The sequence below is a fragment of the Chanodichthys erythropterus genome, chromosome 5 (genome assembly GCF_024489055.1).
Source record: "Chanodichthys erythropterus isolate Z2021 chromosome 5, ASM2448905v1, whole genome shotgun sequence".
Lineage (NCBI taxonomy): Eukaryota > Metazoa > Chordata > Actinopteri > Cypriniformes > Xenocyprididae > Chanodichthys > Chanodichthys erythropterus.
The window spans coordinates 35,811,582-35,838,995 of record NC_090225.1 but is presented as its reverse complement, the minus strand read 5'-3'; the positions used below and the strand labels follow the sequence as shown (position 1 = coordinate 35,838,995).

The 27,414-nt window shown below is 36.2% G+C and overlaps 1 protein-coding gene across 1 annotated transcript in view; it reads left to right on the top strand.

Annotated features, from left to right (window-relative positions):
* The window catches only part of pcdh15a (protocadherin-related 15a), a 280,344-nt gene that overhangs the window by 54,466 nt on the left and 198,464 nt on the right, over window positions 1–27,414 (top strand). Inside the window, exon 3 of the mRNA XM_067385538.1 lies at window positions 24,559–24,624. Coding sequence (XP_067241639.1) covers window positions 24,559–24,624 — 66 coding nt within the window. The remainder of the gene's footprint in view (window positions 1–24,558; window positions 24,625–27,414) is intronic.

Genomic DNA, 27,414 nt, shown 5'->3' with positions numbered 1-27,414 from the left:
TATAATGCAGCATAGTCTTTATTTAACAAAACAAAGTAATCCAACAATGAAGAGTAATCCAAACAAGTGAATGCAATGCTACAGTGTGCTATGCACAGATAACACCAGACAGAGAACTAACTAAACAGAGGGCAATATTTACTGACAGAACTAGTGAGTAAATGAGGAACAGGTGTAAGAGAATCAATGGAACAATGAATAACCATAGCAACAAGTGTTAACAGAAAGGAGATGACGGGAATGATGATTAAACTAAGTTTTTGAAAACAAATCAGAAAACCCGGCAGGTTGTGACACTTATCTAATTAGGTTAATCTTATTATGGGTTCTGTTATGGATAAGATTTCTTTTAGAAAGGGTTTTTGAAAAATAAAGCAAAAGTTAATCATAAAGGTATTATAAAAAAATTCTAGGAAAGTTTTGACCATGCAAAAAAGAAAATAAAAAAATGCTGAAATCTGTTTTTTTTGTTTTATTAAAATCAATACCTGAGACATAATTGTGGACTTATTTAAAAAAGTCTATATTTGCTACAGACAGAGACAAGCTTCTTTAGTTTACCTGTTATTTTGTTCAGTGAAGATTACTGTGCATTTTATGTTGAGAGATCTCACTTGTTTGTCTCAGTTTGCTGTACATTTCTTGCGTAAATCAGCCAAACTCAGGGGTAGGCAAGTTTGGTCCTAGAGAACCGCTATCCTGCTGAGTTTAGCTCCATCCTTAATCAAACACACCTGAACAAGCTAATCAAGCTCTTCAGGATTATTAAAGCTATAGGCAGCTGAAGGTTGGTTTTTCAGGGTTGGAGCTAAACTATGCAGGACAGCGGCTCTCTACCGAACTTGCCTACCCTTGGCCAAACTGGATATTTTGTGCTGAAGGAAAAATAGTGGAGAGGAAAAAGGCTTTTATGAAACAATACTTCTCCCTTTTTCTTTCTCTCCTTTTGTGTGTTGTCTTTGTATCTTTTTATTTTATTTTATTTTATTTTAATTTTTTTTTATATTATTTGCCAGACATAACAGTAGTTCAACTAATGTCGTGAGGCAGTTTGAATATGGAGTGAGTTTCAAAACTTTTTGAAAAAGTTATAAAAAAGTTATAATTTATGTAATTGTGTTTGGTTCTGCCAGTGACATATGTCACCTTTAATCTATGAAACAATACCAATATAAATACACTAAAGGAAAATTGAAATACAAGGCTAGGCATCAGGCAATCAGTGGCAGCAAAAATAATTTTTTTTTTGTTTGTTTACAGTTGTTTTCATGAAATTATGTCATAAAATATGTGATTTTGAAAGGGTCTAATCAATGCTTCACATCTTTTTTAAACCATTCTTTGTGTTCAAAAACAGATAATTAGTTAGTCTTTGTGAAAATGCAGACAGATACAGAAAATCCTATTCCTCCCTCCACAGTGGATTCCGACGTCTGTCGACTCTAGACGTTTGTGATTTTGGTAGTTTAATGAACGTTAGGTTGCTTCAGGATAGACACGCTTTCATTAGAGTGTTAGATTTTCTGCTCAAAGGATGCTCAGAGAAATATTCAAATCAGCATATGAATGTTTTTATTTGAGTTATACTTCACCTTCAAATAATTTCTTCACCTCAATCCACCTTTTAAATCTACATAACTTTGACACATTGTAAAACCAGTAACACTTTACAATAAGGTTCATTAGTTAACATGAACTAATAATGACCTGCACTTCTACAGCATTTATTGATCTTTGTTAATGTTAATTTCAACATTTACTAATACATTATTAAAATCGAGAGTTGTATTTATTAACATTAGTTCAAGCACTGTGAAGTAACATGAACAAACTATGAACAGCTGTATTTTTATTAACTAATGTTTACAAAGACTAACAAATACAGTAACAAATGTATCGCTTATGGTTAGTTCATGTTAGATAATACATTAAATAATGTTAACTAATGAACCTTATTGTAAAGTGTTATACTTGTGTAAAGTGAAACACTTTTTAGTTCACTTTACTTGATGTGCAACAATTTGTTAAACTTAATTGTAAAAATCTAATAATCTGCACTGTTTGCATACTATGCTTTTGTTACTCAGAAAACCCAAGTTAAAGTGTTAGTTCACCCAAAAATTAAAATTCTGTCATTTATTACTTACTCTTATGCTGTTCCGCACCTGTAAAACCTTCGTTAATCTTTGGAACGCAAATTAAGATATTTTAGTTGAAATCCGATGGCTCCGTGAGGCCTCCATAGGGAGCAATGACATTTCCTCTCTCAAGATCCATTAATGTACTAAAAACATATTTAAATGAGTTCATGTGAGAACAGTGGTTAAATATTAATATTATAAAGTGACAAGAATATTTTTAGTTTGCCAAAAAAAAAAAAATAACAACTTTTATAGTGATAGCAATTTCAAAACACTGCTTCAGGAAGCTTCGGAGCATTATGAATCAGCATATCGACTCATGATTCGGATTGCGTGTCAAACCGCCAAACTGCTGAAATCACGTGACTTTGGCGCTCCGAACAGCAGATTCGACACGCTGATTCATTATGCTCTGATGCTTCCTGAAGCAGTGTTTTGAAATCCGCCATCACTAGTCGTTATTTTGTTTTTTGTTTTTTTTTGGCGCACCAAAAATATTCTCGTCACTTTATAATATTAATATTGAACCACTGTACTCACATGAGCTGATTTAAATATGTTTTTAGCACATTAATGGATCTTGAGAGAGGAAGTGTCATTGCTGGCTATGCAGGCCTCACTGAGCCATTGGATTTCAACTAAAATATCTTAATTTGTGTTCCGAAGATGAACGAAAGTCTTATGGGTGTGGAACGGCATGAGGGTAAGTAATAAATGACAGTATTTTCATTTTTGGGTGAACTAACCCTTTAAGACTAATTGATTGGTCTGAGAACCATTTTGTCAAGCAAAAAAATTATCTTTCTCCTCAGTTGCATTCACTTATTTTCTAAAGTCATCTTTAATGCTGAGTTGTCAATACAACTGAAACTTTTGAGAGAAAGAAATTGATTGGACACTTGGAACTTCATTTCTATTACTATAATTCCTTCCCAATCGATGCAACAAGAAATCACAGTTTCAAAGGAAGAGAAGTAATAAATAGGCTGCTTTTAAAAGGTCACTTTTAACTACTTCATTAACTAGTCTACTTTTCATGTAGAGTTATGATCAATTCAATTTGTATTGCTAAAACCCGTGTCATAAACACCATGTGAAACATCAAAATTTTAATTAAGATTAAATAATCCCCTGTATTGGTGACAATATCTTGCAATTGACCTGGCTTGAGTCACACACAGACATCAACATTTAGCATGCAAAACAAAACAAAAGTAACAGTTAAATTAATTTTGATAAGACTTTCATGAAGCAAAACAGAAGCAAATAAAATTGGCAAATAAAAACAAAAAACAGTAAAATAAAGCAATTCTTGCCACAATGCGCTCTGGGAGTCAGCATAGCACACAGTAAATTTCAGTTGAAATTATTTAGTTGTTGAAAATAATAATTCTGAGTAGCTATAAGTCAAGAGTAAATCTACGAAAATGATTAAGTCCTCTCAAACGTTTTTTGTTTAGTTACTTGAACTCTTGTGTAAGTAAACTCCACTAACTTAGCGTTTTATCAGTAAAACATACTACTTCTATTTGACTTTACTTCTTTTTTAAGGCAGTTGCTTTCAACACTTTTTAATTAACTTTAACTAATTAAATTTTAGAGTGCAGATTTGGTGACTGTCACGTTTAGAGTTTGTTTTTCTTCTGTTTTCATATTTTTCCCTGTCTTCTGTTAGTTAGTTTTCTAGTTTGTTTCAGTTCTCCTTCATTCTCTCCATTTGTTTCTATGGCTACTGATTTGATTAGAATTTGAGTTCAGGTGTGTCTCATTTAGTATCTTGTTTGCCCATGCTTTTGGGACCTGTGTTTCCTTCAGTTCCTTGTCAGTTCCCAGTTATAGATATGTTGGATGTTCTGTTCATGTTTCCATTTTTCTCCGAGTGTTTTGTAAAGTATTTTTGAGTTTGCTAAATAAAGAAGCTGCTGCACTAAGATCCTGACGTCTCTCCTTCGTGCTGAACCAGCAACCGTGACAGTGACTCAGTTTTCATTTTTAACCCTTTCGATCGTGAGTTTAAAATATTCTAACTGCCCCCCCAGAGTGAGTTTTTTTAAGGCGAAAAAATTGCTTACCATGTCATCAACTATATGATATTCCAATTCTCAAATATGTGTAAGTGAGTGTGTTTTGTCATTTTAAAACCTTTATAAATGATCTTTATCTTGATTTATAACGTGAGATGAGCACCGCCATCTTAGTTTGTGCTGCAGCTCACAGAGTCCTGTCAGTCGGATTTACAGCAGGTGAATTCATAAGTTTCTCCCGAAATATATGCAAGTAAGTGGCTGGAGAACTGGAAGAATAATAGAGCAAACTTTATAGTTACTTAGGCCCATTATGTGTGTCTGATATGAATAAATGTAGGCAAATTATATTTGAATTCACTGTTATTGCTTCTTCCACTTATGTCTGACATCAGTGTGTATTTTATAAACTCTAAATGTATTGTTTTAATGGTGCTTATGCGTATTTAAATATCTGAAACCTTAAAAGAAACATTATGTTGCTGAAAACACTGCATAGCTGTGATATATGACAAGAGCTGCACGCGTCCGTCTCGCAGCCAGAGCGCGAAAGCACAGTTTGAATCTGGCGGTTATGTGACGTGTGGGACCGTACGCCCAGGGGCACAGAAATAAAAATCCCACATGTGGGACCGTACCGCTCAAAGGGTTAATTGAACTATCCCTTTAAGACGATGGCAGATCCATTCACTACTTTTACCTTTGCCGCAAACATACTTTGTAAAGGCCCATTCATATGAAGGACAATAACTATTATGATAATGATAAAGATATAGTTCTAAAAATCATTCTAAATATAAAAGAATAGCAGAGTCCACACCACACATATAATGATAACAGCACAGAGAAATTATATTGTTAAAATTACTTTCAGAATGTTTTTTTTTTTCTTGCTGATGAATAATAAAAACATGAATGAACCAGCCTATCAGGATCGACCAGGCTTTAAAGAGTTCATGCATTTAAAGCAGAAGATGACAATACAGTGTGTGCTTAGAATAAACAAAATGATATCATCCACTGGTGTGAATGCTATAGTTATCGTTATAGTTATCTTTATGGTTATCGTTCTTGGTGTGAACAGGCCCTAAGACACCTGCCACAAGTACTGCCTTAATTCTCATGCATGCTAGTGGTCTTCTGCGAACATAAAGTGCACTCTTTATATTTGTTGTGAACTGCTCTGGTAACGCTGTACATGCTGCTCAGACTCTTCACTGGATTGGCCGTACCTAAAATCTCCCTCTAGCAGAAGAGCTGTTGGTTGAGTATTTAAGCACCACATGAGAGCTCTAGATATTGACACAGAGCATCAGGAAGATGCCACAGATGACCGAACCAGATGGAGATGTTTTCTGAGTCAACAGGGGAGGGAAAAACTCATCACACTCCAAGAAACAACACAAGGACAGAAATCATTGCTTCTGGACACTACCAGAGTTTGAGGGATGTTTGGCTGTGGACAAAAATGTGTTTTATTTACATTGTTCTCCCAATTCTCCTAAAATTCATAAATATTTATAGCTGTGCCAACATTAAGTAGTACACTATACTTGTCAAAAGTTCGATTTTTCAGTTGATCAAAAGATTTTTTAAATGAAATGAATACTTTTACGCATCAATTGATCAAACTCGACAGTAATGACTTTTAAATTGTTCAATTTAAATAATGAAAAAATATGTATTTATGTACTGTAATGCTGTTCATTTGAAATTTCAATTTCCCTCAAAAAATGTATCATGGTTTTCTCTAAATTATTAAGCAGCACAACAATTTTCAGTAGATAATATTTTATAACATTTTTCTTGAGTAGCAAATCACCATATTAGAATGATATCTGAAAGATCATGTGATATTCAGCTTTGCCATCACAGGAATATATTACATTTTAAAATATATTCAAATAGAAAATGGTTATTTTAAAGTGTAATAATATTCAACAATATTACTGGTTTACTTTTTTTTTTTTTTTATCAATAAAATGCAGCTTTAGGCAGCATAAGATTGATTTTTCAAAATAAATTAATACAAATAAAATAAAATAAAATAAAAAAGTCTTACAGACCCTAAACTTTTGAAAGGAATCATACAATAGCATATATTTTTTTTATCAATAAAATGCAGCTTTAGGCAGCATAAGATTGATTTTTCAAAATAAATAATAAAAATAAAATAAAATAAAATAAAAAAGTCTTACAGACCCTAAACTTTTGAAAGGAATTATACAATAGCATATTTTTTGTTTATCAATAAAATGCAGCTTTAGGCAGCATAAGATTGATTTTTCAAAATAAATAATAAATAAAAATAAAATAAAATAAAGTCTTACAGACCCTAAACTTTTGAAAGGAATCATACAATAGCATATGAACACAAAACGTATAGATCTGGATTTCAAGACACACAATTTAAATTTCATAAGGTCTTAAAGGAAATCTTATTTGAGATTTTTTTTTATAGCAAGCTTTGAAGATGCCTGTGGGAGAAACAGTAACCAAAAAGACAGAAAGACCAAAGGACTGGAAGCGAAAAAGGCAATGTCACTTTCAGACATGATACAGAAAAAGCTAGATAGACACCAAAAAAGGAAAAAGCATTCAAAAGCACATCAACATTTTGGCATTTTTTGCTTAGGAATCACTATAGTCAAGAAATGTCACTTTGACTCTGTGGTTTAAATACAGCTAGTGAGTTTTATTAGTGCCAGTGCTCTCTAAAGCTGTTTATTATTAGGCAGAAAAGCTGAATTTCACATTTCTTGTAGCCACTTGTTTTATTCGTAGGAAATATTTTGCCCACTCAGACAACAAAAGAACAGAAATCCCAGACCCGCTGTGTTAAGCAGCCAAGAGTTTATCAGGATCAAAGTGAGAGTTCTTGACTGGGTAAGACACAATCTAAATCCAACTGAGCTGATTTTCACATTCACAAAGCACTAAAGCCTCTGTGAAACAGCAGGGCTACAGCAGAGCAGGAAGAATGTCCAGTATACACTTAATTTCTTGATCTGAGTCACATACTTCAGGCACTTATTATGGCAGACACATACATTAGGAATAATGTGCTAAAATGTGATACATGTGAATCCAGAAGCAAACTCAGCGAATCTCACAAAACATGTCAAGAACATGTCTGGATCATACTTTATCATATTTTACCCCCACAGCTACAGGCTATAGGTTTTATTTTATTTTATTTAAACAAAAATCATATTTAACATCAATCATAATCATAATTACTTCTTAATATTTTGTTGGTTCTGTCTTGTGTTCATAATTTCTTTGTATGGCAGCCTGGCCAAAAATGATGTCTTCACAGATTGACATGTTTCATTGCATTATCACAAATAAAACAATTGACTCTAAACACAACTAAGCGATATGCTTTCAAAATGTTTAACAACATTTTAATAATATTTGGATAAAGGTTGATGTCAGTATTCCTAGGCCGGACATCACTTTTTGCAACTATATATATATAATGGGACAATAATGAGAATCACAAAACAAAGATAAAACATTTATGCTTTACAGCTATAAGAATTTAGAGAGCAAATGTTCATAAAATGATGTCACAAAAAGGTATTACGTTTACAGAGAATATTTTGAAAGGTGTGTTCTGTGGTGTTGTTTTGCCATTTTTTCACATTTAAGTATAGACCTTATTAAATGTATTTCTTACTTTTTATTAGTCAATTTTTTTCTGTATTTATAAAGGAAAAAGTGTGGTACACTGCCTTTTCCATTCCATTTCCATTTCATTTTTTTATCCAATATGTGTTGTTTTTGTTGTTGAGCAGTGTCTGCATGCTTTGTTATTACGGCCACAGTGCTAAGCTCTTCGCCGTAGATTTCTCCTGCTTTATTGTGATACTTTTCTAATCGCCCAAAGAAACATTTGAGGGCATGCTGGGAATCAGCATGATTGTGTGGTCAGTGAACGGATGGGAGGCTGAAATTTTAAGCCCTGTTCTTTGTGTGTGAATGAAGATTGAGAGATAAATCTGCTTTTTGACTCACTCTCTCTCACCGATGGTTATCAGGTGTTGTGTCCAACCATCTCACATGCCTATAGTTCTTGGCATTGACTTCAGTTAGTCAGTTCGCAGAAAAACTGCTTAAACCTTTTTGGTCACGGGACCCACATTTTCCCATGGTCATAAAGCTGCACTTCGATTTTTTTTTTAGGAATTTGAACCAAGCAAATTTATTTCTCAAAAATGGTTGTCACACACAATCACTTTACTTAACATACACATAAATTGTTAGAATATCACAAACACTGATGAATAAACAGTATAAGGGCTTAACATGAACTTTTTTGCTCACTGGCCTGTGGCTAGTGGTTTTCGAAAGTTACTAGCCACTCTGCATTTTCACTGGCCACAATTTTGACATCGATATCATGGGGGAAAACTGCCATATAGATATTTTTAATATTATCTCATAATTTGGCAGCAGGATTATTAGGCTGCTGTCACTTTAAGACCTGATGCACAGATCTATTATACTGTTGCATGTGTTTCCTTTGTCAACTGTTTAGTTCACTTAAAACATAACTGACTGTGTTTATGTGAATACTTGCCAAGACCGGCATTCTTGACATTATTTTTGTGTGTATTTGTCTGTTTTAGTACAATAAGCAGTAAAAAACAACTCAATTAAGTAATGAGGAGGCTCAATGTGCGAGCACTTTGGGTGTGAGCACAAAATCTGCGGGAATGAGTAAAATTATGCGCAATCCTATGCCGAAATTCAAGCCCTGTAACACAAACAATATTCATCTACAGCGAATGAAAGTGAGGGGAGGCGGGTTTGTGTGTCAACTCACTGTCGGAGAGATGAGAGAGAGAGAAAGTGCAGTTTGTATCATGTATATTTTGTAGAAAATGAGTATTGGAAGTGTTTCAGGGTACGTTTACACAACAACGATATGCTTAAAACTGAGAAGTTTTTCCTTTGGGTTTTCTGTGTACAAACGACACCATTGTAAAAACGATCCCCATTCATCCTTGAAAATGAATAAAAATGCTGTATTCTGCTGGCAGGGCATTAGATGGTGATAGTTCAGTATTGATATTTATCGAAAAATCTATATTTTTAACAACACTACATTGCACATAGTTTATATAGCAAAGTTATATACAGCTCACACCTCCACATTTGCATTTGAAGAGTCGTGAGCACATTATTAAGTGTGAGAGGAAAATTAGTTTTTCTTAGGTGAGAGACTTTTTATTTTGTTACGAAAATAACATTAGAGTAATGACACTGACATATAGCCTGACAACATCTCATCTGACAGCAGATACTGAATTAGGACAATATGTTATCTCAGGCAGTTAATATTTTATATAATAGTTTACAAGATTTTATATTAATATTAGTTAATTAATATTATATTATAGAAGGTTTGAACAGTTCTTCAATACGCTGACACATTTTAATTGAAAAAAAAAAAAAAAATCGGTTTCAACTTTCTAATTTCTTTAATTACCCATTAGAATATAAAGATGATGAACAGGGACATGCATATTGGGAGATAATTCCATGGAAAAATATTTAAATAAAACATTTTTAATTTTTATTTATTTATTTATTTTGTGAATTAAACACAGCTACTGAATTAAAGCTGTGAAATCACAGTTCTTGTTCCTGTTAAGTAGTAAGTCATGGGCACACATGAGGCACAAAATACACTGTGTCCTGACAATGACCCACACATCTTTTCGCTTTGCTACTTATTGCTGCAGATGAGTTTGAATCATGTGACTGTTATCCAGAGCAGTGAGAGTGTGTTTTGTTGTTTCTGTCTCCATGATTGATCATGCTCTTTCTAGCCGTGTTAACTCCAGACCTCAACCTATAGCTTTAGCTTTTAGCTTTTCAGGATTTGCTCTGGCCTCTCAGATAAGTGGATCAAGCCATAAGCTGCTTTGCTTTGTGTGTGTGTGTGTGTGTGTGTGTGTGTGTGTGTGTGTGTGTGTGTGTGTGTGTGTGTGTGTGTGTGTGTGCTTTTGTTTATATTACATTGTGGGGACCAAATGTCCCCATGATGTAATATAAACCTGAGTTCACCTACATCGTGGGGACCAGCCAGCGGTCCCCACAATGTAAATGGGTTTATAAATCATATAGAATGAGTTTTTGTGAAAAAGTAAAAGTTTGCACAGTTTCCTGTGAGGGTTAGGTTTAGGGGTAGGGGCAGGGTAGGGGGATAGAATGTACAGTTTGTTCAGTGTAAAATGCATTGAAGTCTATGGAAAGTCCCCACAATTCACAAAAACAAACATGTGTGTGTGTGTGTGTGTGTGTGTGTGTGTGTGTGTGTGTGTGTGTGTGTGTGTGTGTGTGTGTGTGTGTGTGTGTGTGTGTGTGTGTGTGTGTGTGTGTGTGTGTGTGTGTGTGTGTGTGTGCTGTTTACCCACTCAGCAGTTTGTTCAAATTCTGCAACCAAAATCATAAGACATCAGTTAATAAAATGAAATGTGCACACAGTAGGAAATAAATGCTGCAAGGTGTTTTTCTGTGTATGTAGATGTAAAATGTTCTTTGATTTTTTTTTATTTTTTTTTTTTGATCATCATCTAGGACATTAGTAGCATCTTCTTTCATTATCCTTTTCTGTTACATGTGTATGAGTATACTATATGTATTGTAAATCAGCCATTCTCAGCCGAACATCACACCACAATTACATTCACATTTAAACAAAAATTAAACGTTTAAATCTATTAATATTACAATGAACTGCTCAGGCACAATAATATGAAAAAATATATAACGTGGACAAATAACATAACTGGACAAGGAAATGTAACCCTTTAAAAAAACCTTTAAAACCTTCAGACTGTCATAGAGAAGGCAGAACTAGCGACTGACTTCTGGAAACAAGAGAGTAAACAAACTACCCAGCGGCATATTAGCTTAATGCTAATTCCAGTAATCACCAGGATGCTGAATCACCTCTGCTATCGTCTGCCAGCATTTATCTTATTTTGCTTTAGTCACTTGAGGAAACATTATAAAAGCAAGAGTATTGTCTCTCTGGTTTCACCATGTTTGAAAACTGTGTACGGAAGAGCTTCTGTGCTCCTATTGGTCAACTTCACAGATGTGACAGAACTTGTAGTGGAGGACCGAAAAAAAAAAAAAAAAAACATGCTAGTCTTTCTGTTGTGATGTCGTGAAGCATCACAGGTGCAGTGTCGGTTGCTGTCCACTATGACACACTATACGAGATGAAATGATCGGTTCTTGTGTCCTGACGCCAATTGTCATTTACGGACTGCTACGGAACGCAGACTGCTTCCACAAGAATGGGTCGCTCTCAGGAGCTCAGTGAATTCAAGCATGGTACCGCAATAGTTTGCCAACTGTGCAATAAGTCCATTTGTGAAATTTCTTCACTACTAAATATTCCACGGTCAACTGTTAGTAGTATCATAACAAAGTATAAGCAATTGGGAACAACAGCAACTCAGCCACGAAGTGGTAGGCCACGTAAAATCACAGAGCGGGGTCAGCGCATGCTGAGGCACACAGTGCGCAGATGTCAATAGCTTTCTGCAGAGTCAATAGCTACAGACCTCCAAACTTTGTGTGCCCTTCAGATTAGCTCAGGAACAGTGCGTAGAGAGCTTCATGGAATGGGTTTCCACGGCCGAGCAGCTGCATCCAAGCCTTACATCACCAAGTGCAATGCAAAACATTGGATGCAGTGGTGTAAAGCACACCACCACTGGACTCTAGAGCAGTGGAGACGTGTGGAGTGTCGAATCACGCTTCTCTGTCTGGCAATCCAATGGACGAGTCTAGGTTTGGTGGTTGCCAGGAGAACGGTACTTGCCTGACTGCATTGTGCCAAGTGTAAAGTTTGGTGGAGGGGGGATTATGGTGTGGGGTTGTTTTTCAGGGGTTGGGCTTGACCCCTTAGTTCCAGTCAAAGGAACTCTTAATGCTTCAGCATACCAAGACTTTTTGGACAATTTCATGCTCCCAAATTTGTGGAAACAGTTTGGGGATGGCCCCTTCCTGTTCCAACATGACTGCGCACCAGTGCACAAAGCAAGGTCCATAAAGACATGGAGGAGCGAGTTTGGTGTGGAGGAACTTGACTGGCCTGCACAGAGTCCTGAACTCAACCCGATAGAACACCTTTGGGATGAAATAGAGTGGAGACTGTGAGCCAGGCCAGGTCAGTGCCTGACCTCACAAACGTGCTTCTAGAAGAATGGTCAAAAATTCCCATAAACACACTCCTTCCCAGAAAAGTTGAAGCTGTTATAGCTGCAAAAGGTGAGCCAACTCCATATTAACCCCTACGGATTAAGAATGTGATGTCATTAAAGTTCATGTGCATGTAAAGGCAGGCATCCCAAAACTTTTGGAAATAAAGTTTAAGCCAGTAAGTGTTCATTTTGAAATATTATTAACAATATAATAGTTATTCAAAGCAAAAAGACACATGCACCACAACCTGAAGGTGGACATTATTAGAATTTTACTAATTTTACTTTTACTTGCTAAAAAGTATGAACTATCAGTCTGATGACAGATGGCATATAGTAGATTGTGTACAAAAGGTTATTCAGCAAAGTTTTGATTATGTTGATCATTTAGAGACCTTAGAAATTTGCATATCAAATAAGTAGATTTATATTGGGTTATTCAGTTATGATTCCTTCGAGAATATTTCATTTACAGTGTCCATTTTGCTTACATAAAATAATTCTCTCAGCTAATGCTGTAAATTATTTGAACTATTTATGAAAAGAACCAGCTATAAAAGTCAAAAGCAGCAGTAGTATTTAAGTTCTTTACATGTTTTGAGTTTTTGTTTTCTAGATGCCTTTTTTCATTTTCATGGCCTTGGTATCCATTAATTCATAAACCATGTTTTTGCCATTGCAAATAAACCTTTAGCCTATTTAATGTAATCTGGGTTATATTTATGTTTATCCTTTCATGTCATGGTCATGCAGCTTGTCCATGCAGACAGTATTTTATTTGCATTTAACATTGATTTTCCCTGAACCTATTAGACCTGTGACCCATTTTTTGGGTCGTGACCCACCCATTAAATACCACAGTGGAAGTCTAAACTGTTTCTGTGAAAGTAAGGCAGATTAAGTGTTGGGGTCGGTTTTCTCAGAGCCACGTGATGTTTCCTGTCCTCTGCTTTAATTAAAACCTCTTCTTGCTTTTAACATCACAGAAGTTGTCTTTAATAAACCTCTTCTCTGTCCTGAGTTTCTAAAAGGCAGGGCAGTACAGAATATTCACCTTTAAAAGGGTAACTAGAAGCATTTGGGGTGTAGAAAGCTACTATAGTAAACAGAGCTTACAGAAGATTAGCTGCTGTTTGATGCAGGGTGGAAGTGCGTCTGTGCCCTAGTTGCTCTGTTGAGTTTGTGTCTATCAAAGGAGCAACAGAGCCTCTTTTCTCCTCAGCAGATGGAGACACGTGTTCTAATTGCAGCAGAAGTGGGCTAGATCTTTCGGAGTAAACTCAGAAGAGGAGGGAATAGGTCCTGCAAAGTCCTCCTATGTGATTTTTTTTAAACAGCAAACTAGGAGTTCTAAGCAGGATGAGATCACATTAACACTCTGAGGTCTGACGGTATAATTTTTACATAATTTTGAAGCAAAAACTCTAGTCTACAACCTCCAATACCCTAAAGTCTTATGAACACAGATTTATTATACTTTTTTTGGCCTTATTTCAGTGACTTAAGTTTTTTGTTTTTTCAACAACCACGCATAAATGTTATTCCTTCAAAAACACAAACATGTACATACATGTTCCTCACATATTATTGTAGGGGTGTAATGGTACACAAAACTCACAGTTTGGTACATACCTCGGTTTTGAAGTCACGGTTTGGTACGGATTCGGTACAGCAGGTGGGGAGAAATGTAAACATAATTTTTTTTTTATTATTATTAAACAGTGGTTTACCGAACAAATTGTGTTTTTGTCTTTAAATATATTAAATTAAATTATAACAAAGTTTCATAAGGACAAAAAAAATATCTTTGCTGAGGCCATAAACTATGTAGGGAGCTTGCACATTATGCTAATATAATATTAAAGGTTAACAACTGAGCCCAAACAATTAGCCTAAATGTAATAGCTTTTTATTTTTAGATGTAATAACACTCAAACAACAAATTGTATGCAAACATGTAAGCTGCTATAAGACATCTCTAACAGGTTAAGTAAAATATAATCAATATATGGGCTAATACAGTGCATATAGTAAGCGAAAGAGTTCATTTCTCTGGCGAACTAACAAGCTGTGGACATTGAATGGTTTTTCTGAGGTAAATGCTACATGACATATTGTTTACAAGCTGTTTTATTGACTTATAAGCGATAACATTACAGTAAGTTGTACTGTATCTTTCAACATACCTTTAGATGTTCATTCATGTTTATTCTGTAACTAGTAGGCTATTAAAGAAGAAGAGATGGTCGCATTCATTCGCACTCCATGCTGCCGGTTGAACTAAGGCGCCTGTACAGAGATTTGTCACGCCACATCAAAGCGCGTCAAAACGTCACTTTCTGTTTGAATTTTGTGATTTCATGGACAGAATTTGAAGGATGACACTTTGTTTCTTATCAAAAGTAAAAAAAAAAAAAAAACTCAGAGCTTATTGCGATTAATAGGAGACCTTAATGTTGCAATGTAATGCTTTTCGGTAATGTTGCAATGTAATGCTCACCGAACCGAAAGCCCTGTGCCGAAATGAAGTAGCGTCCTGGGTTTATATCTTAAACTGCCGCTTCAGTGCAGCATAGCCACAGAGCTATGTAACAATGAGCACGATCTCCCCAGACACTACACACGCCACTTCTCTGGCAGAGACTACAGCTTTTAAAATAGCATATATGTATTAGTTATATTCTCAATTTAATTTACAGAGCAATTCCTGCAAAGATTTTAGGTTAACTATAGTCTATAGAAGAGACTAGGATTAGTGTGTGTATTTTTTTACAGTCTATGGTGTTGACTTCGCAAGACGGGGGGCAGGGGTGGGGGCATGGCATTACGATGGTGTCTCTCCATCGTGATGTCGGTCATGATATCGTCCATCGGCACAACCCTAATGATGGTAGAGTAGCATATTGTATGTTAATAGAAGGAAAGAAGTTTGCATTTGTCACTATATATGCTCCAAACTCATATGACGCCTCCTTTTTTCCAAATGTTTTAAAAACCCTACTATCTCTCCAAGGCTATTCAATTATCATTGGATCCGACATGAATGCTGTGCTTGATACAGTTTTGGACCTTCAGTTTCAGTAGCACAATCTCAGTCTTCTACAGCGCTAAGGTTGTTCACTAAAGATTTAGATGTGTGTGATGCTTGGCGATTACATAATCCAACAGCTAAGGATTACACCTATTTTTCCCCAAATCACAAATCATTCTCAAGAATTGATTATATTTTAATTTAATCTTCACTACTTCTACATCCTGTTACTAAATACATCCTGTAAACCATCCAGATGGAGATTTAATATTTTTTTGCTGCAAAATGAAGACTCTCATACACAACTGAAAGCAGGATTGAATTTATCAGTTTGAACCAGGACTCTGTTTCCAATAATGAAATGCTATGGGCGTCCATCAAAGGGTTTTTAAGAAACAATTCTATCTCCTTTTCCACTAGACTTAAAAAGAACTATCTTGAACAACTATCAATATTACAGAGAAGATGTGGGGAACTAGAAAAGGAATTGGGGCATCAATTTTCCGATGACACGCAACAAAAATTAAACGTTGAAAGGGCTGCTCTTAATGATCTACTTCGAAGAAGAGCAGAATATCTAATGCACATTACAAAATAAATATAACATTGATGGAAGAAGACCAAGCCGACTCCTTGCACTTACTTTGAAAAAACATGAGCGACGTTTTAACATCCAGGCAATCAAAAGTTCAAAAAGTGGTCTCACCTCAAACCCCACAGATATCAATAAAACATTCATGTCATTTTTTTGACAGATTATATACTTCAGAAAGGCAACCCAGTACTGACAATTTAAATAAGTTTTTTGATCAGTTCAACTTAAACAGACTTTCAAAGGAGGAAGCTGACAGCCTCGACCAGTGGCGGACTGGGACAGTAAATCAGGCCGGGAATTTGACTCCATCCCAGGCCACCTCTGCTGCTGCAGTCACCACCACCAAATTCATGTGTCCACCAGCCTGCTAAACTTATAGGGTAACCCTGTTAGTTGATGTAACAGGTAGACTACCATTCATAATATGAATGGATAAATAAATAAACCCTCAAAAACTCACTAGGAATAGACCATCTATACTACCACACCAAAGACAAATATAAAATTGGCTTACACATTTTAAGAAGGGATAATAAAAGATACATATTCACATGTTAAAATATTTATATTTTATATATTTCCAATGCTCAACTCAAGTATATCAAAAGTATCAGAAACACAAACAAAAACAATACAAACACAAAACAAACGGTTCGGTTTGTTTCATAGTTTTAAAGTCACGGTTTCGGTACCGTTGTTGCTATATTTATGGAAAAACTATACTTTCAAATATATATATATATATATATATATATATATATATATATATATATTTTCTCATATTATTTAGAATATTCTAACTAAAAAAAAACAGCACAATTAAATATAATAGATTAAAGATACAAATAAAATAAACTGACTTCAGTTTTTTTTTAGGGAGGTCTGGCATTAGTTTTTAGGTACTGATTGAATAATTGAATAAATTGAATAAAGTAATAATGTAAAACAGCATTGCATTTTGGACTATACATTAAAGATTATTCTTTATTAAAGTTACAAAAGCTTTTTAATCAAGAGCAGTGAGTGATTTCTTCGTTGTTGCTGTTCAATTAATATAAAGACTGTCACTTTAAGAGAATGCACTGATACAGTGTTCGTATTTAACAAGAGTGAATGGTTTGTCCACGGTTTTATTTTATTTTTTTCATCACTGTTGTTGTAATGTCTGGGAACCCAGAATGTTCATCCATCAACAGAAACATATATTAACTGAACCCTGATTGTTTTACGTGTTATTTATATTAAACCATATTACAGATGCTTCGTCAGATTTAAGTAGAACAGCGGTCCGAGCGCGTGCCGAACCGAGTGTGGAGAACCGAACGGATCGATTTTTTTCCCCACCCTTGGTAAATATTATTTAAATGTAATTCTGACCGACCTGTTCCCTTACCGGCGAACACGGCTGGGATTTTGCAGCAACTGCTGCGTCTGTGGCCAGGGCTTTTCTCATTTTTATGCGTTCCCTCTCTGCTCCTCCTTTGCGTTTACGCTCCATTTTTTGCACTATTTTTCAAGATAAAGCCTGCCTCTGTATATAGCCAATTATGCAGCGCTTCGCTGATGTTGGGTCATGTGGTGTCATTTTCACTCCGCGATCGCCTGATTCGTAGATTCATAAGTGCGTCGATTAATTCGCAGTTGCATACACGTCAGTCTGATCGACAGCACAGCGGCAGCCGGCAGGCCAGAATAACCATCAGGCCACTGGGAAATGTCCCGGTGCTCCCGACGGCCAGTCCGCCCCTGGCCTCGACTCTGAAATTACTTTAGAAGAACTACATAAGGCAGTGTTATGTTCAAGTAAAGGAAAGTCCCCGGGAATCGATGGCTTTCCGATAGATTTATATCTGGTGCTGTGGGATCAACTTGGCCATATTTGGTTAGGCACTATAATTGAGGCCATATCCAAAGGGCGTTTTCAAAAAGATCTAATTATGGTTCTACCTAAACCCGGCAAAGACCATTCGGACTGTTCTAACTACAGGCCCATCTCCTTGATCAACGACAATGTAAAAATTTATGCTAAAGTTATTGCCAAACATCTACAGTCAGTATATTATATTTATATAATTGTATGCATGTCGGACTGTCTTTTTTCTATCTTGTATCATGTTTATCTGTCTAAGTCCTGAGTGCAACGGGAAGGGTGAGGGAAGGGGGGAGGGTATAGGGGTAATAGTGGTCTAATAAGTTTTCTTTATAATATTGCAAAATGTTCTGGATGTTTTCTCAAAAATAATAAACACTGAATTACAAAAAAAAAAAAAAAAAGTTATAATCATATTAAAGTATGTTACATTAATTGTATTATATAATACATATATAAAATTATATAATAAAATTATTGAATAATACAATTTAATCTTAAATACATTTCATCAGTGATTATGTTCAGCTGCAAAGTTTCTCTGAATAACGCAGATATACGCGTATGTACAGCTGGCTCATGAGAGGTCTGTAATCCTGGTCTGTATGAAAGGTGTTTATTGTGAGAACTGGTGAGAATGATACACTTGGCATTGCTCGAGGATCAGGCGAAAACGCGTCTTTAAACAGCAGCATGTCTGCCGAGAGTGACGTAAGCCTGTTAGGAAAGTGTGCGCGGAAAGCCCTTATATCGACATGGTTTGGGCGTGTTTTATGCAAATGACTAACCTCATGTACGCAGCTGCTCATTTAGAATACTCCAAATTCACTAAAATAAGAACGAAGAACAAATTCATGTGCGTACACACGTGTTGTGAATTAGGTAGAGATTTTTCATGAGAAGTTCTCCTGTGCTTACAAATACGAAATAATCCACACAATTATTAGTGAATGAGATTCAATGTTTTTATATATATATAATCAACATTTTTTAATATATATGTACCTTTTGTATTTTTTCCGATTTTCAGATACTTGTTTGCTTCAAATAGAAATGTGTAATATTATGATTCACCTCATAGCTGATTGGTTGGTTATAACCTGCTAACAATGGATTCCTAGCATTTGGATTCCTATAATGTTTTTTTGTTAAAAGGGTCATAATTATTTATTATTTAATTATTATGTTCTTGAAGTTCACTTATATTGTTAATAAGGGTTTTTAGTTCGAGTTCTAGTTCAATTTAGTTTATCATGCCCATTTCCAGCCTCTCTATAACCTTTAGATATAAACAGACTGTTTTTTCCTTTTGTGCCTTTAAGACTCATGTGTAAATGCCTTATTTACATGTGAAATTAACAGAGCTTACACACAGTCTTTTCCCAACTGTTTTTGCTACTTGGTTTCAGTATATTGCCTTGGTGGACAGGGGAAGAGTTTCTGAGAAATCTATCTATCTATGTATCTATCCATATATCCATCCATCCAGTAATATTATGTAATATTTTAATTTCATTTAATTTTATGTTCAAAAGAAGAAAAGGAAATTTGGCTTTTCGTGACATGATCACTTTAATGTTTTATGCACTGTAACATATCCTATAGTTACATATGAGTGCAAACATTTACATTTATTCATTTCCTAGAAGCAATTCTCCAAAGCAACTTTCCAAAGCAATATATACCCAGTGCATTCAGGGTCTATATTTTGACAGTATGTGTGTTCCCCCAACCAGACGGTGCAGTGAAGCCTCAAGGCAGGAACACACCAAGCCGACGGTCGGCCGTCGGGCAGTTTTTCTTCGTCGGCCGACTAAGTTTTCTCAGTGTGTTCCGCACCGTCGGCTGAAGTTGGTCCTCGTCGGCCTTTTTTCGGCCGATTCGAAATGTTGAATCGGCGTTGGCGCTCGTCGGTCCGTCGGGCCATTTGATCATTCTGATTGGCTGTTCAGCTACTGCCGCCTCCTGTTTCAGAAAGGCATTTCATCTCACGCAGGCGCAGAACTGACGTGCTGCTTGGCCGTCGGCTGTTTAGCGTCGGTTTGGTGTGAGAGGGCAACTTTGGACACAGACGCTGCCGACGTGAGCAAACCCCGCAGTCTGCTTTCGTCGACACTAGTTCGTCGGCGTCGGCTTGGTGTGTTCTGGCCTTCATGAACCATGTGGTTTACTGAAATGGACCAGCAGGATACCAAATTTCACTGCCCAAATGGCTGTAACAGATTCTACATCTACTGCAACTTCTCTGGATTTCAATTAATGTTGACATCACTTATCTTTATTTGGGTAACAGATAATGAGGTTGTAACTTGATGAGTTGTATCGATTAGATTACTATACATGCAGTTACATTCAGAGCTCAGAATTCTTTATTGAACTTCACTATAATTCTAGGTCACTGAATTGAATCACTATTCTAAGATAAAATCGAGTCATTCTGAATGGCTTTACAAAAAATGCTTTTGAATCGAACTAAGAGCCAGTGAATTGAATAAATTCCCTGCTGACTCACTCATATTCACACCCCTAGTTGATCAGGATAAAAGCCTGAGGTGATCAATAATTAATGGGAAGAAAATCTCCTGCTTCTCACCTGCCAACTGGTGCTTAGTTGCGTAAGAAGAGTTAGGCGACATACGGTAAAGGGGGAACCGTATCTGCTGTGTGTGTATCCTCTGGCATCTCTTGCCCTCATGGCTCACAGTGTAAGGTGATTCGTCTCAGACACTTAAAGCTAATTGATGTGTGGGTGAGATCGTTGATGTATGTGTGTGATACTGCTGTGTCATGGTCAATAAAAATGGCTGCTACTGTACCAAGGTTCAGAATTGCTCTTTTTCAGTTCTTGAGTCTGAGTCTGTGAATTCAGTTGGCACCCCCACAGGATGCTGAACTGAAATGACAGGAAGAGAAATTTACTGAGGTCCAATACAAAGAAACTGAATGTAGTCACAGATAGATTGCATTTTTTCAGAAGGATTTTGTTTGTTTGTTTGTTTGTTTTTTGGACAAAGTCATTTAGAATGAGGTTTAACCCCTGTGCATTATGAGCATTAACCCTTGTGCTGTCTTGAAAACCCTATAACACTCTTGGTGTTCCCGGTCAAAAATGACCAGCCTGCAAAAAATTGCTTATAAATCTCATGTTATGCTACCTTATCACCAAATATTGGATTCAATCTTTTTGTCAGCTTGTTTTCTTTCAATTAGGACAGGTTTTGTTTTTATTTTTGGAACAGATCGATCATAGGCCTTTTGAGGGAAAAAACCCAAAACAAAACATTATTTGTGGATAATTTTGCACAAAATATGAAAAAAAACCTTGCACTGTTTTACACACTAGTCTGCTTTAATGTTTAAACAGGAACTTTGTTTTTAAATAGATTTATTTTGTTTTTATTTATTACAAAATGGCACAAAATCACACTTGTGGTGTTCCCGGCGTGCAGAAAAATAATTTATAAATCACTCGTTATGCTATTTTATTACCAAATATTGGATTCAATCTTTATGTTTTCTTTAAATTAGGACAGGTTTTGTATTTTTTTTTAACTGATTGATCATAGGCCTCATTGATCTGAGCCTCACTGATTTGAGAATAAAATCTCTCTGCAAACGAAAGCCTGTAATACTCAAAATGGTTTGTTTGTGTACATGAACGTGTGGATGCACGAGTGTATCCACACATGCAGAGGTCCGAGGCCTTTATTTTTGCTCGCCCACATATACATATGTGAACACGAACATGATGAACACGCTCCTGAACACTAATTGTTTCTCTGAGTTTTGACTCCCCCATTCATTTTCAATGGGTAGTCATTATTGACCAATATATGCTCAAATCAACAATCAGTCAGATTCAAAAATAAATACAAAACCTGTCCTAATGTAAAGAAAACAAGTTGACAAAAAGATTGAATCCAATATTTGGTGATAATATAGCGTAAGTGATTTAAAGGCTATTTTTGTTGGCCAGTCATTTTTGACCGGGAACACCACAAGTGTGACTTTGTGCCATTTTGTAATAAATAAAAACCAAAATAAAACCATTTCAAAACAAATTTCCTGGTAAAACATTAAAGCAAACTAGTGTGATAAACAGTGCAAATTTTTAAAATATTTTTTTGTAAAATTGACAAAATTATCCACAAATAAAGTTTTTTTCACTGAAAAACTGAGGTACATAAGCTCAGATAAATAAGACATACGATCGATCAGTTCAAAAAAGAAATATAAAACCTTTCCCAATTGAAGGAAAACGAGTTGACAAAAAGATTGAATCCAATATTTGGTGATAAGCAATTTTTTGTAGGCCTGTCATTTTTGACCAGGAACACCACGGGCCCTATTTTAACGATCTAAACGCAAAGTGTAAAGCGCACGGCACAGGTGCAAAATCCACTTTTGCTATTTTAACGATGGAAAAACGGTCCGTGCGCCGGGGCGCATTTTTGAAATGGGTTGTCCCTATTCTCTTAATGAGTAATGGGCATAACGTTCAATAAACCAATCAGAGTGTCATCTCCCATTCCCTTTAAGAGCGAGATGCGCTCGCGCCATGGCGGATTGCTATTTTCATGGCGGAATTTGTTGGCGGAAAAGCTGAACGCTTTTCAAGCGAAGAATCTGCTCGTGCGCGAAGTTAAAGCGGGCTTGCAAATGCAGGTTTTTAAATAGCTCTGTGTAATGAGTCAGTTAATATATATGTGTGTGTATTGGCATGATTGTTCAATTAATTAGCCAATTTCGTTCATCATTATAAGTAGTAATAGGCTGAATTGAAAATAGGTAGCCTAATTCTAATACACGCAATGACTATTCATCATTACATTTTTATATTTATGTAGCCTACACAATAATATTCTTTTACACTGTAATCCTTTTGTTTTTAATATTTGGCATGTTTGTGTGATGCGCATCCCTGTGTGTAATAAGCAAAGTCAACGCGCACTGTGGACGCGCCCAGAGGCGCAGTTTCTACCAACGCGCTCTAACAAAAAAATATTGCGCCACTGACTTTAGACTTTAGACCAGGTTTGAGTTGGTCTATGGTGCAGTCTATTTTCAGCTCCTTAAAATAGCAATGCGCCGGCAATGCGCCTGAACACACCTCTTTTTTAGACCAGCACGCCCATGGGCACACTAACTGGCACAAATGCATTTACTAATTTAAGGACGTGGCGCTGAACGGGAAAACGCGAATGGCGCCAGACGCAAACTAGCAAACACACTTGCACTGCGCCTTGCGTCGCATTGCGCTGGGTGTATTATAAGGCCCCACAAGTGTTACAATGTGGGAAAAAAATGAGAATTCTGTCATAATTTACTCACCCACAATTTGTTCAAAAACCTGTTTAAATTTCTTTGTTCTGCTGAACACAAAGGAAGATCTCGCCCCCCATTGACTGCCATAGTATTTTTTTTTCCTACTATGATAGTCAGCGGGGGGTGAGATCTGTTTGGTTACAAACATTCTTCCAAATATCTTCCTTTGTGTACAGCAGAACAAAGAAATTTATACAGGTTTGGAACAACTTGAGGGTGAGTAAATGAGTACATTTTTCATTTTTGGGTGAACTATCCCTTTAAGTCTGCACTGTACTTTCAGTTCAGTACTGTGAAAGAAATTCAGTACTACCATGAAAAATGCTATTTTATTTTTTGTCATAAAGCACAGCTAAATGTTGGCCACACTGCAGATGAGCAATATCCAAAACAGATTGACCAGATATAGGCATTTTAACAATATCTTCCTTGATTGACAACTCCTTCCATCTGGCCATTTTCACTAAATCCCACAAAATAACATTTAATAATATAGCTAGCTAATACTTGTCACATAGTGATTTCATGAATTATAGGCTGGGAATAATAGCACAAGCTTGGTATGACCACTTGGCCAAAAATGACGTCCATACAATTCCTTATGTTTCATTGCGCCATGACAGTTGGAACTTGCAATGCATACATTAATTTTACATTCCAGGCACAACTTCACAACTTACATACAAAATATTTAATATAACGTTTGAATAAGGTGCGAAGAAGCCAGTTTTCCTAGATCGGACATCACTTTTGGCCACGACTGTATATATTCCTCATGTAATAGCCCATGTGTTGTGTCTATGATTGCAAATTTCATGCTAAAAATTAAATACATTTACATATAGTCTTTTAGCAGAAGCTTTCATAGAAAGTGTTTTTAAAATTAGGAAATGCATTACTAAAAATGTCATTTTAATTCTCAAATTCGGGTTTGCATTAAAAAGGCACTCCCAGTTCAGTTATGAATTGCGCACAGCCCTGTACTGTACATTAGTCTCTGTGTTCCTCTCTCTGGCTGTCTTTCTTCTCATATGTATCTTTCCTTTTCTTCTCTTCTTCTCTCTTCTCACTGCTGCTGACACTAACGCCCCTCAGACTGGCACTATGAGGGTAAGACTCCTTTCTTTCCTCTATCACATCATGAAGCCAATTTGACAGGCTTCTCTCTTCTCTTTCTTTGACTCTACTTGCTCACCCAGTAAAATCATTTAACACTAGTGTCGGCTGTTCATAATCTAGATGTAGCCTCATGTGAGTGAGACATGAGTGATGTGTTGTTGTGATGAAGGTGATGGCAGATTTGAGTCTGACTGTATTTCTCTCTCTTTCTGTTTCTGACAGAGTGTAAGTTGTCACGGTCAGGTCCACCTGCCACTATCGTCACCATTGATGAGGAAAGTCCAAATGGTAAGTATCTGTGCCATCATCTCCTCGTGATGAATCTGAAGCATGCTGCTTCCTGTGAGTGGTCTGTTCTGCTGTTGATCAAAGTTTGCCATGCGTTTTGTTATGAAGTTAATTTGATTTTCTGTGGTGTGATTCAGGATTTCCCAGCTGGGGGTTTAACAAAGCCCTAGGGGTTCATGGCTATTGTGATAGAAATGTCAATGTCAGATGAAAAGTCAGGAGTCTGTAATGTTTTTTACGGAGTGCAATGTTTTACAAGGAGTGTAATGTTTTTTTTACACCAAGTGCAAATAGCCCTCCTTGTTGGTAGAGGCTATTTACATGAACTCCACCCACCAATTGTCTGATTGAGCCAGACAAAATTACAAAAGAAATCCTGTTGATAACAGGATCAGTGATGTGGAGAGGTGGAGTTAGCTTTTGACACGATGACCCGAGTTTTCGAACTCATTCGTCTCCCTTTTCCAATTGCTTATTAGCTCGGAGAAGAGTTTATTTAAATAAAAAATACGAAAATATGAGTGTATAATGGATAGGGTTAGGACTAGATGTAGGGGAGGGCTTTAGGGATGTGGATAAGCAATGTACAAATAAGGCAGCATCCACTTATGACTTTAATAAATTTAATCATATACACTGAATATGTTGTCATACAATGAGGTGTAAATAGTATCTGCCACTATTTGCACTATAAATCTAACAACAATTTACACTTAGTGCAAATAGCCGCTGCCTATTTTTTTATTGTTTTTGAAAGAAGTATCTTATGTTTCTCAAGGCTGCATTTATTTGTGAAATAGTACTAAAAAGATATTTCATCTCTGTTTTCCATTTAAGTAGATTTTAAAATGTAATTTATTCCTGTGATGGCAAAGCTTCAAAGCAGCATCATTACTCCAGTCTTCAGTGTCACATGATCCTACAGAAATTATTATAATATGCTTATTTTATGCTTATTATCAATGTTAAATCAGTTGTGCTGCTTAATATTTATGTGGAAACCATGATACATTTTCCCAGGATTTTATTATGAAAAGAAAGATGAAAAGAAGAGCATTTATGCGAAATATAAATTCTTTGTCTTTACTGTCACTGTTGATCAATTAATGCATCATTGCTGAATAAAAAAAAAGGTATTTTGTTAGTGTATAGCTTTTAATATGTACAATTACATTGATCTTACATAGAAAAAAAATGTTTTGGACATCACTAATACCTCAAATCCTGTGGCATATTGAGGAGAGATAATGTGTTACTTTTAAAATGGATTTTTATCCTACAAATGATAAATCAAAAGGAAAAGAAAATGACGTCCACAGTCCCAAACCCTTTCACTAATGATTATCCTGAGCTGTGATTTCAAATGCAGCAGACAGGTAACATTATTGAAAGTCCATTTCATGCTTTTAAGAGCTTAAAAAAAAAAAAAAAATAGCATAGTTATAGTGAATTATTTGTGGCTTGCAAAAATGGTATTTTGTCAAAATACACAGCTTTTGAATGGCCCTCAATAAATAAAGATGCTTTTTGCCCCATAAAAGTGTAGTTATGACATATACCAGCAGGGGCTGCCTGTGCTAACCTGCTAAACCTTGGGTTCAATCATGCACGATGCCAGAATTTTTTTTCACTACCGGTGCTAAAGGGGGGCTAGACCAATATGCGGGGGTGCTAAGAAAATAATCTATATACATGACCTCAGAGTTACTTCATAAAGAAATTCTTTTTTTTTTAAATAAAAGCAGCTATGGTACACACCACATTCAACAGAAGTGTGGCTTTAAATTATATTTGGCCAAAGAATAGGCATATTCAAAAAAAAAAAAAAAAAAAAAGATATATATATATATACGCTTAATAAATACGAGTGACCACAAAACAACGACAAATTTGATTCAAATTTCTGACGGGGCTATAGCCCCCCTAGCCCCGGTGTAGTTGATAAAAAGGTTGGTAAATTCTGGTATAATTGATCTAATGTGACTCAAAAGTGAATTTACAGATTCTCAGTTCTGTATCAAACTTTCCAGACGTTATGCTGGTGTCTGAAGCTCAATAGGCAGATATCTGTTGGTTTCCAGGCTGAAATCGAGTGTGTGTCAGTGTGCTCTCGCTGGAGCCACAGATGGTGTTTTTGTGTTGGAGGCACGCTGGGGCCGTTTATCACATACTGTATCTGCGTGCAGGTGATGCTACACCGCATCATGCGTTTATAAAGGAGCCACTCACTGCTGTAGCGCTCAACGGAGCGTTTGACAACACTGTCTGTTTGTTGATGCGACAGGTGTTGGCTACTACATGCAAGTTTACTGTCTGTTTCCTCCTTCCAACCTTTTTTTCTTTTCATTCTCCTTCTCTCTCCCTCCCTCCCCTCTGCCCATTCCATGGGTCAAAGAGTTTGTTCAGCATGTGTGTGTTGGCTCAGGAAAGTGCATCGAGGCAGAGGCCTGCTGGGAAATGTAGTTGCAGTAATAGAGAGCAGTTAAATGGATATTTTGCTCGGTACGCTTGTGTGTTTAAATAATTAGTTTGTTTTTAGTTTCTCGCTCTAGCGGACTGTGATGAGGCAAAACAGCCGAAGGGACCCTCTGGGCCACTTAAGCAAAACAGGAACAAGTGTATCTGTTGAGGCAGTGATACAAAAAGCAAAAGAGGCAGACACATTTACCTGCATATTATTCATAAACTCCAATAAAGCCCTATAAACACTTGTGCTGGAACTTGATAGCATACAAAGCCAGTCCTCTTTGGTTTGTAATTTTCAACACATTCGTATTGATGTTATCAAGG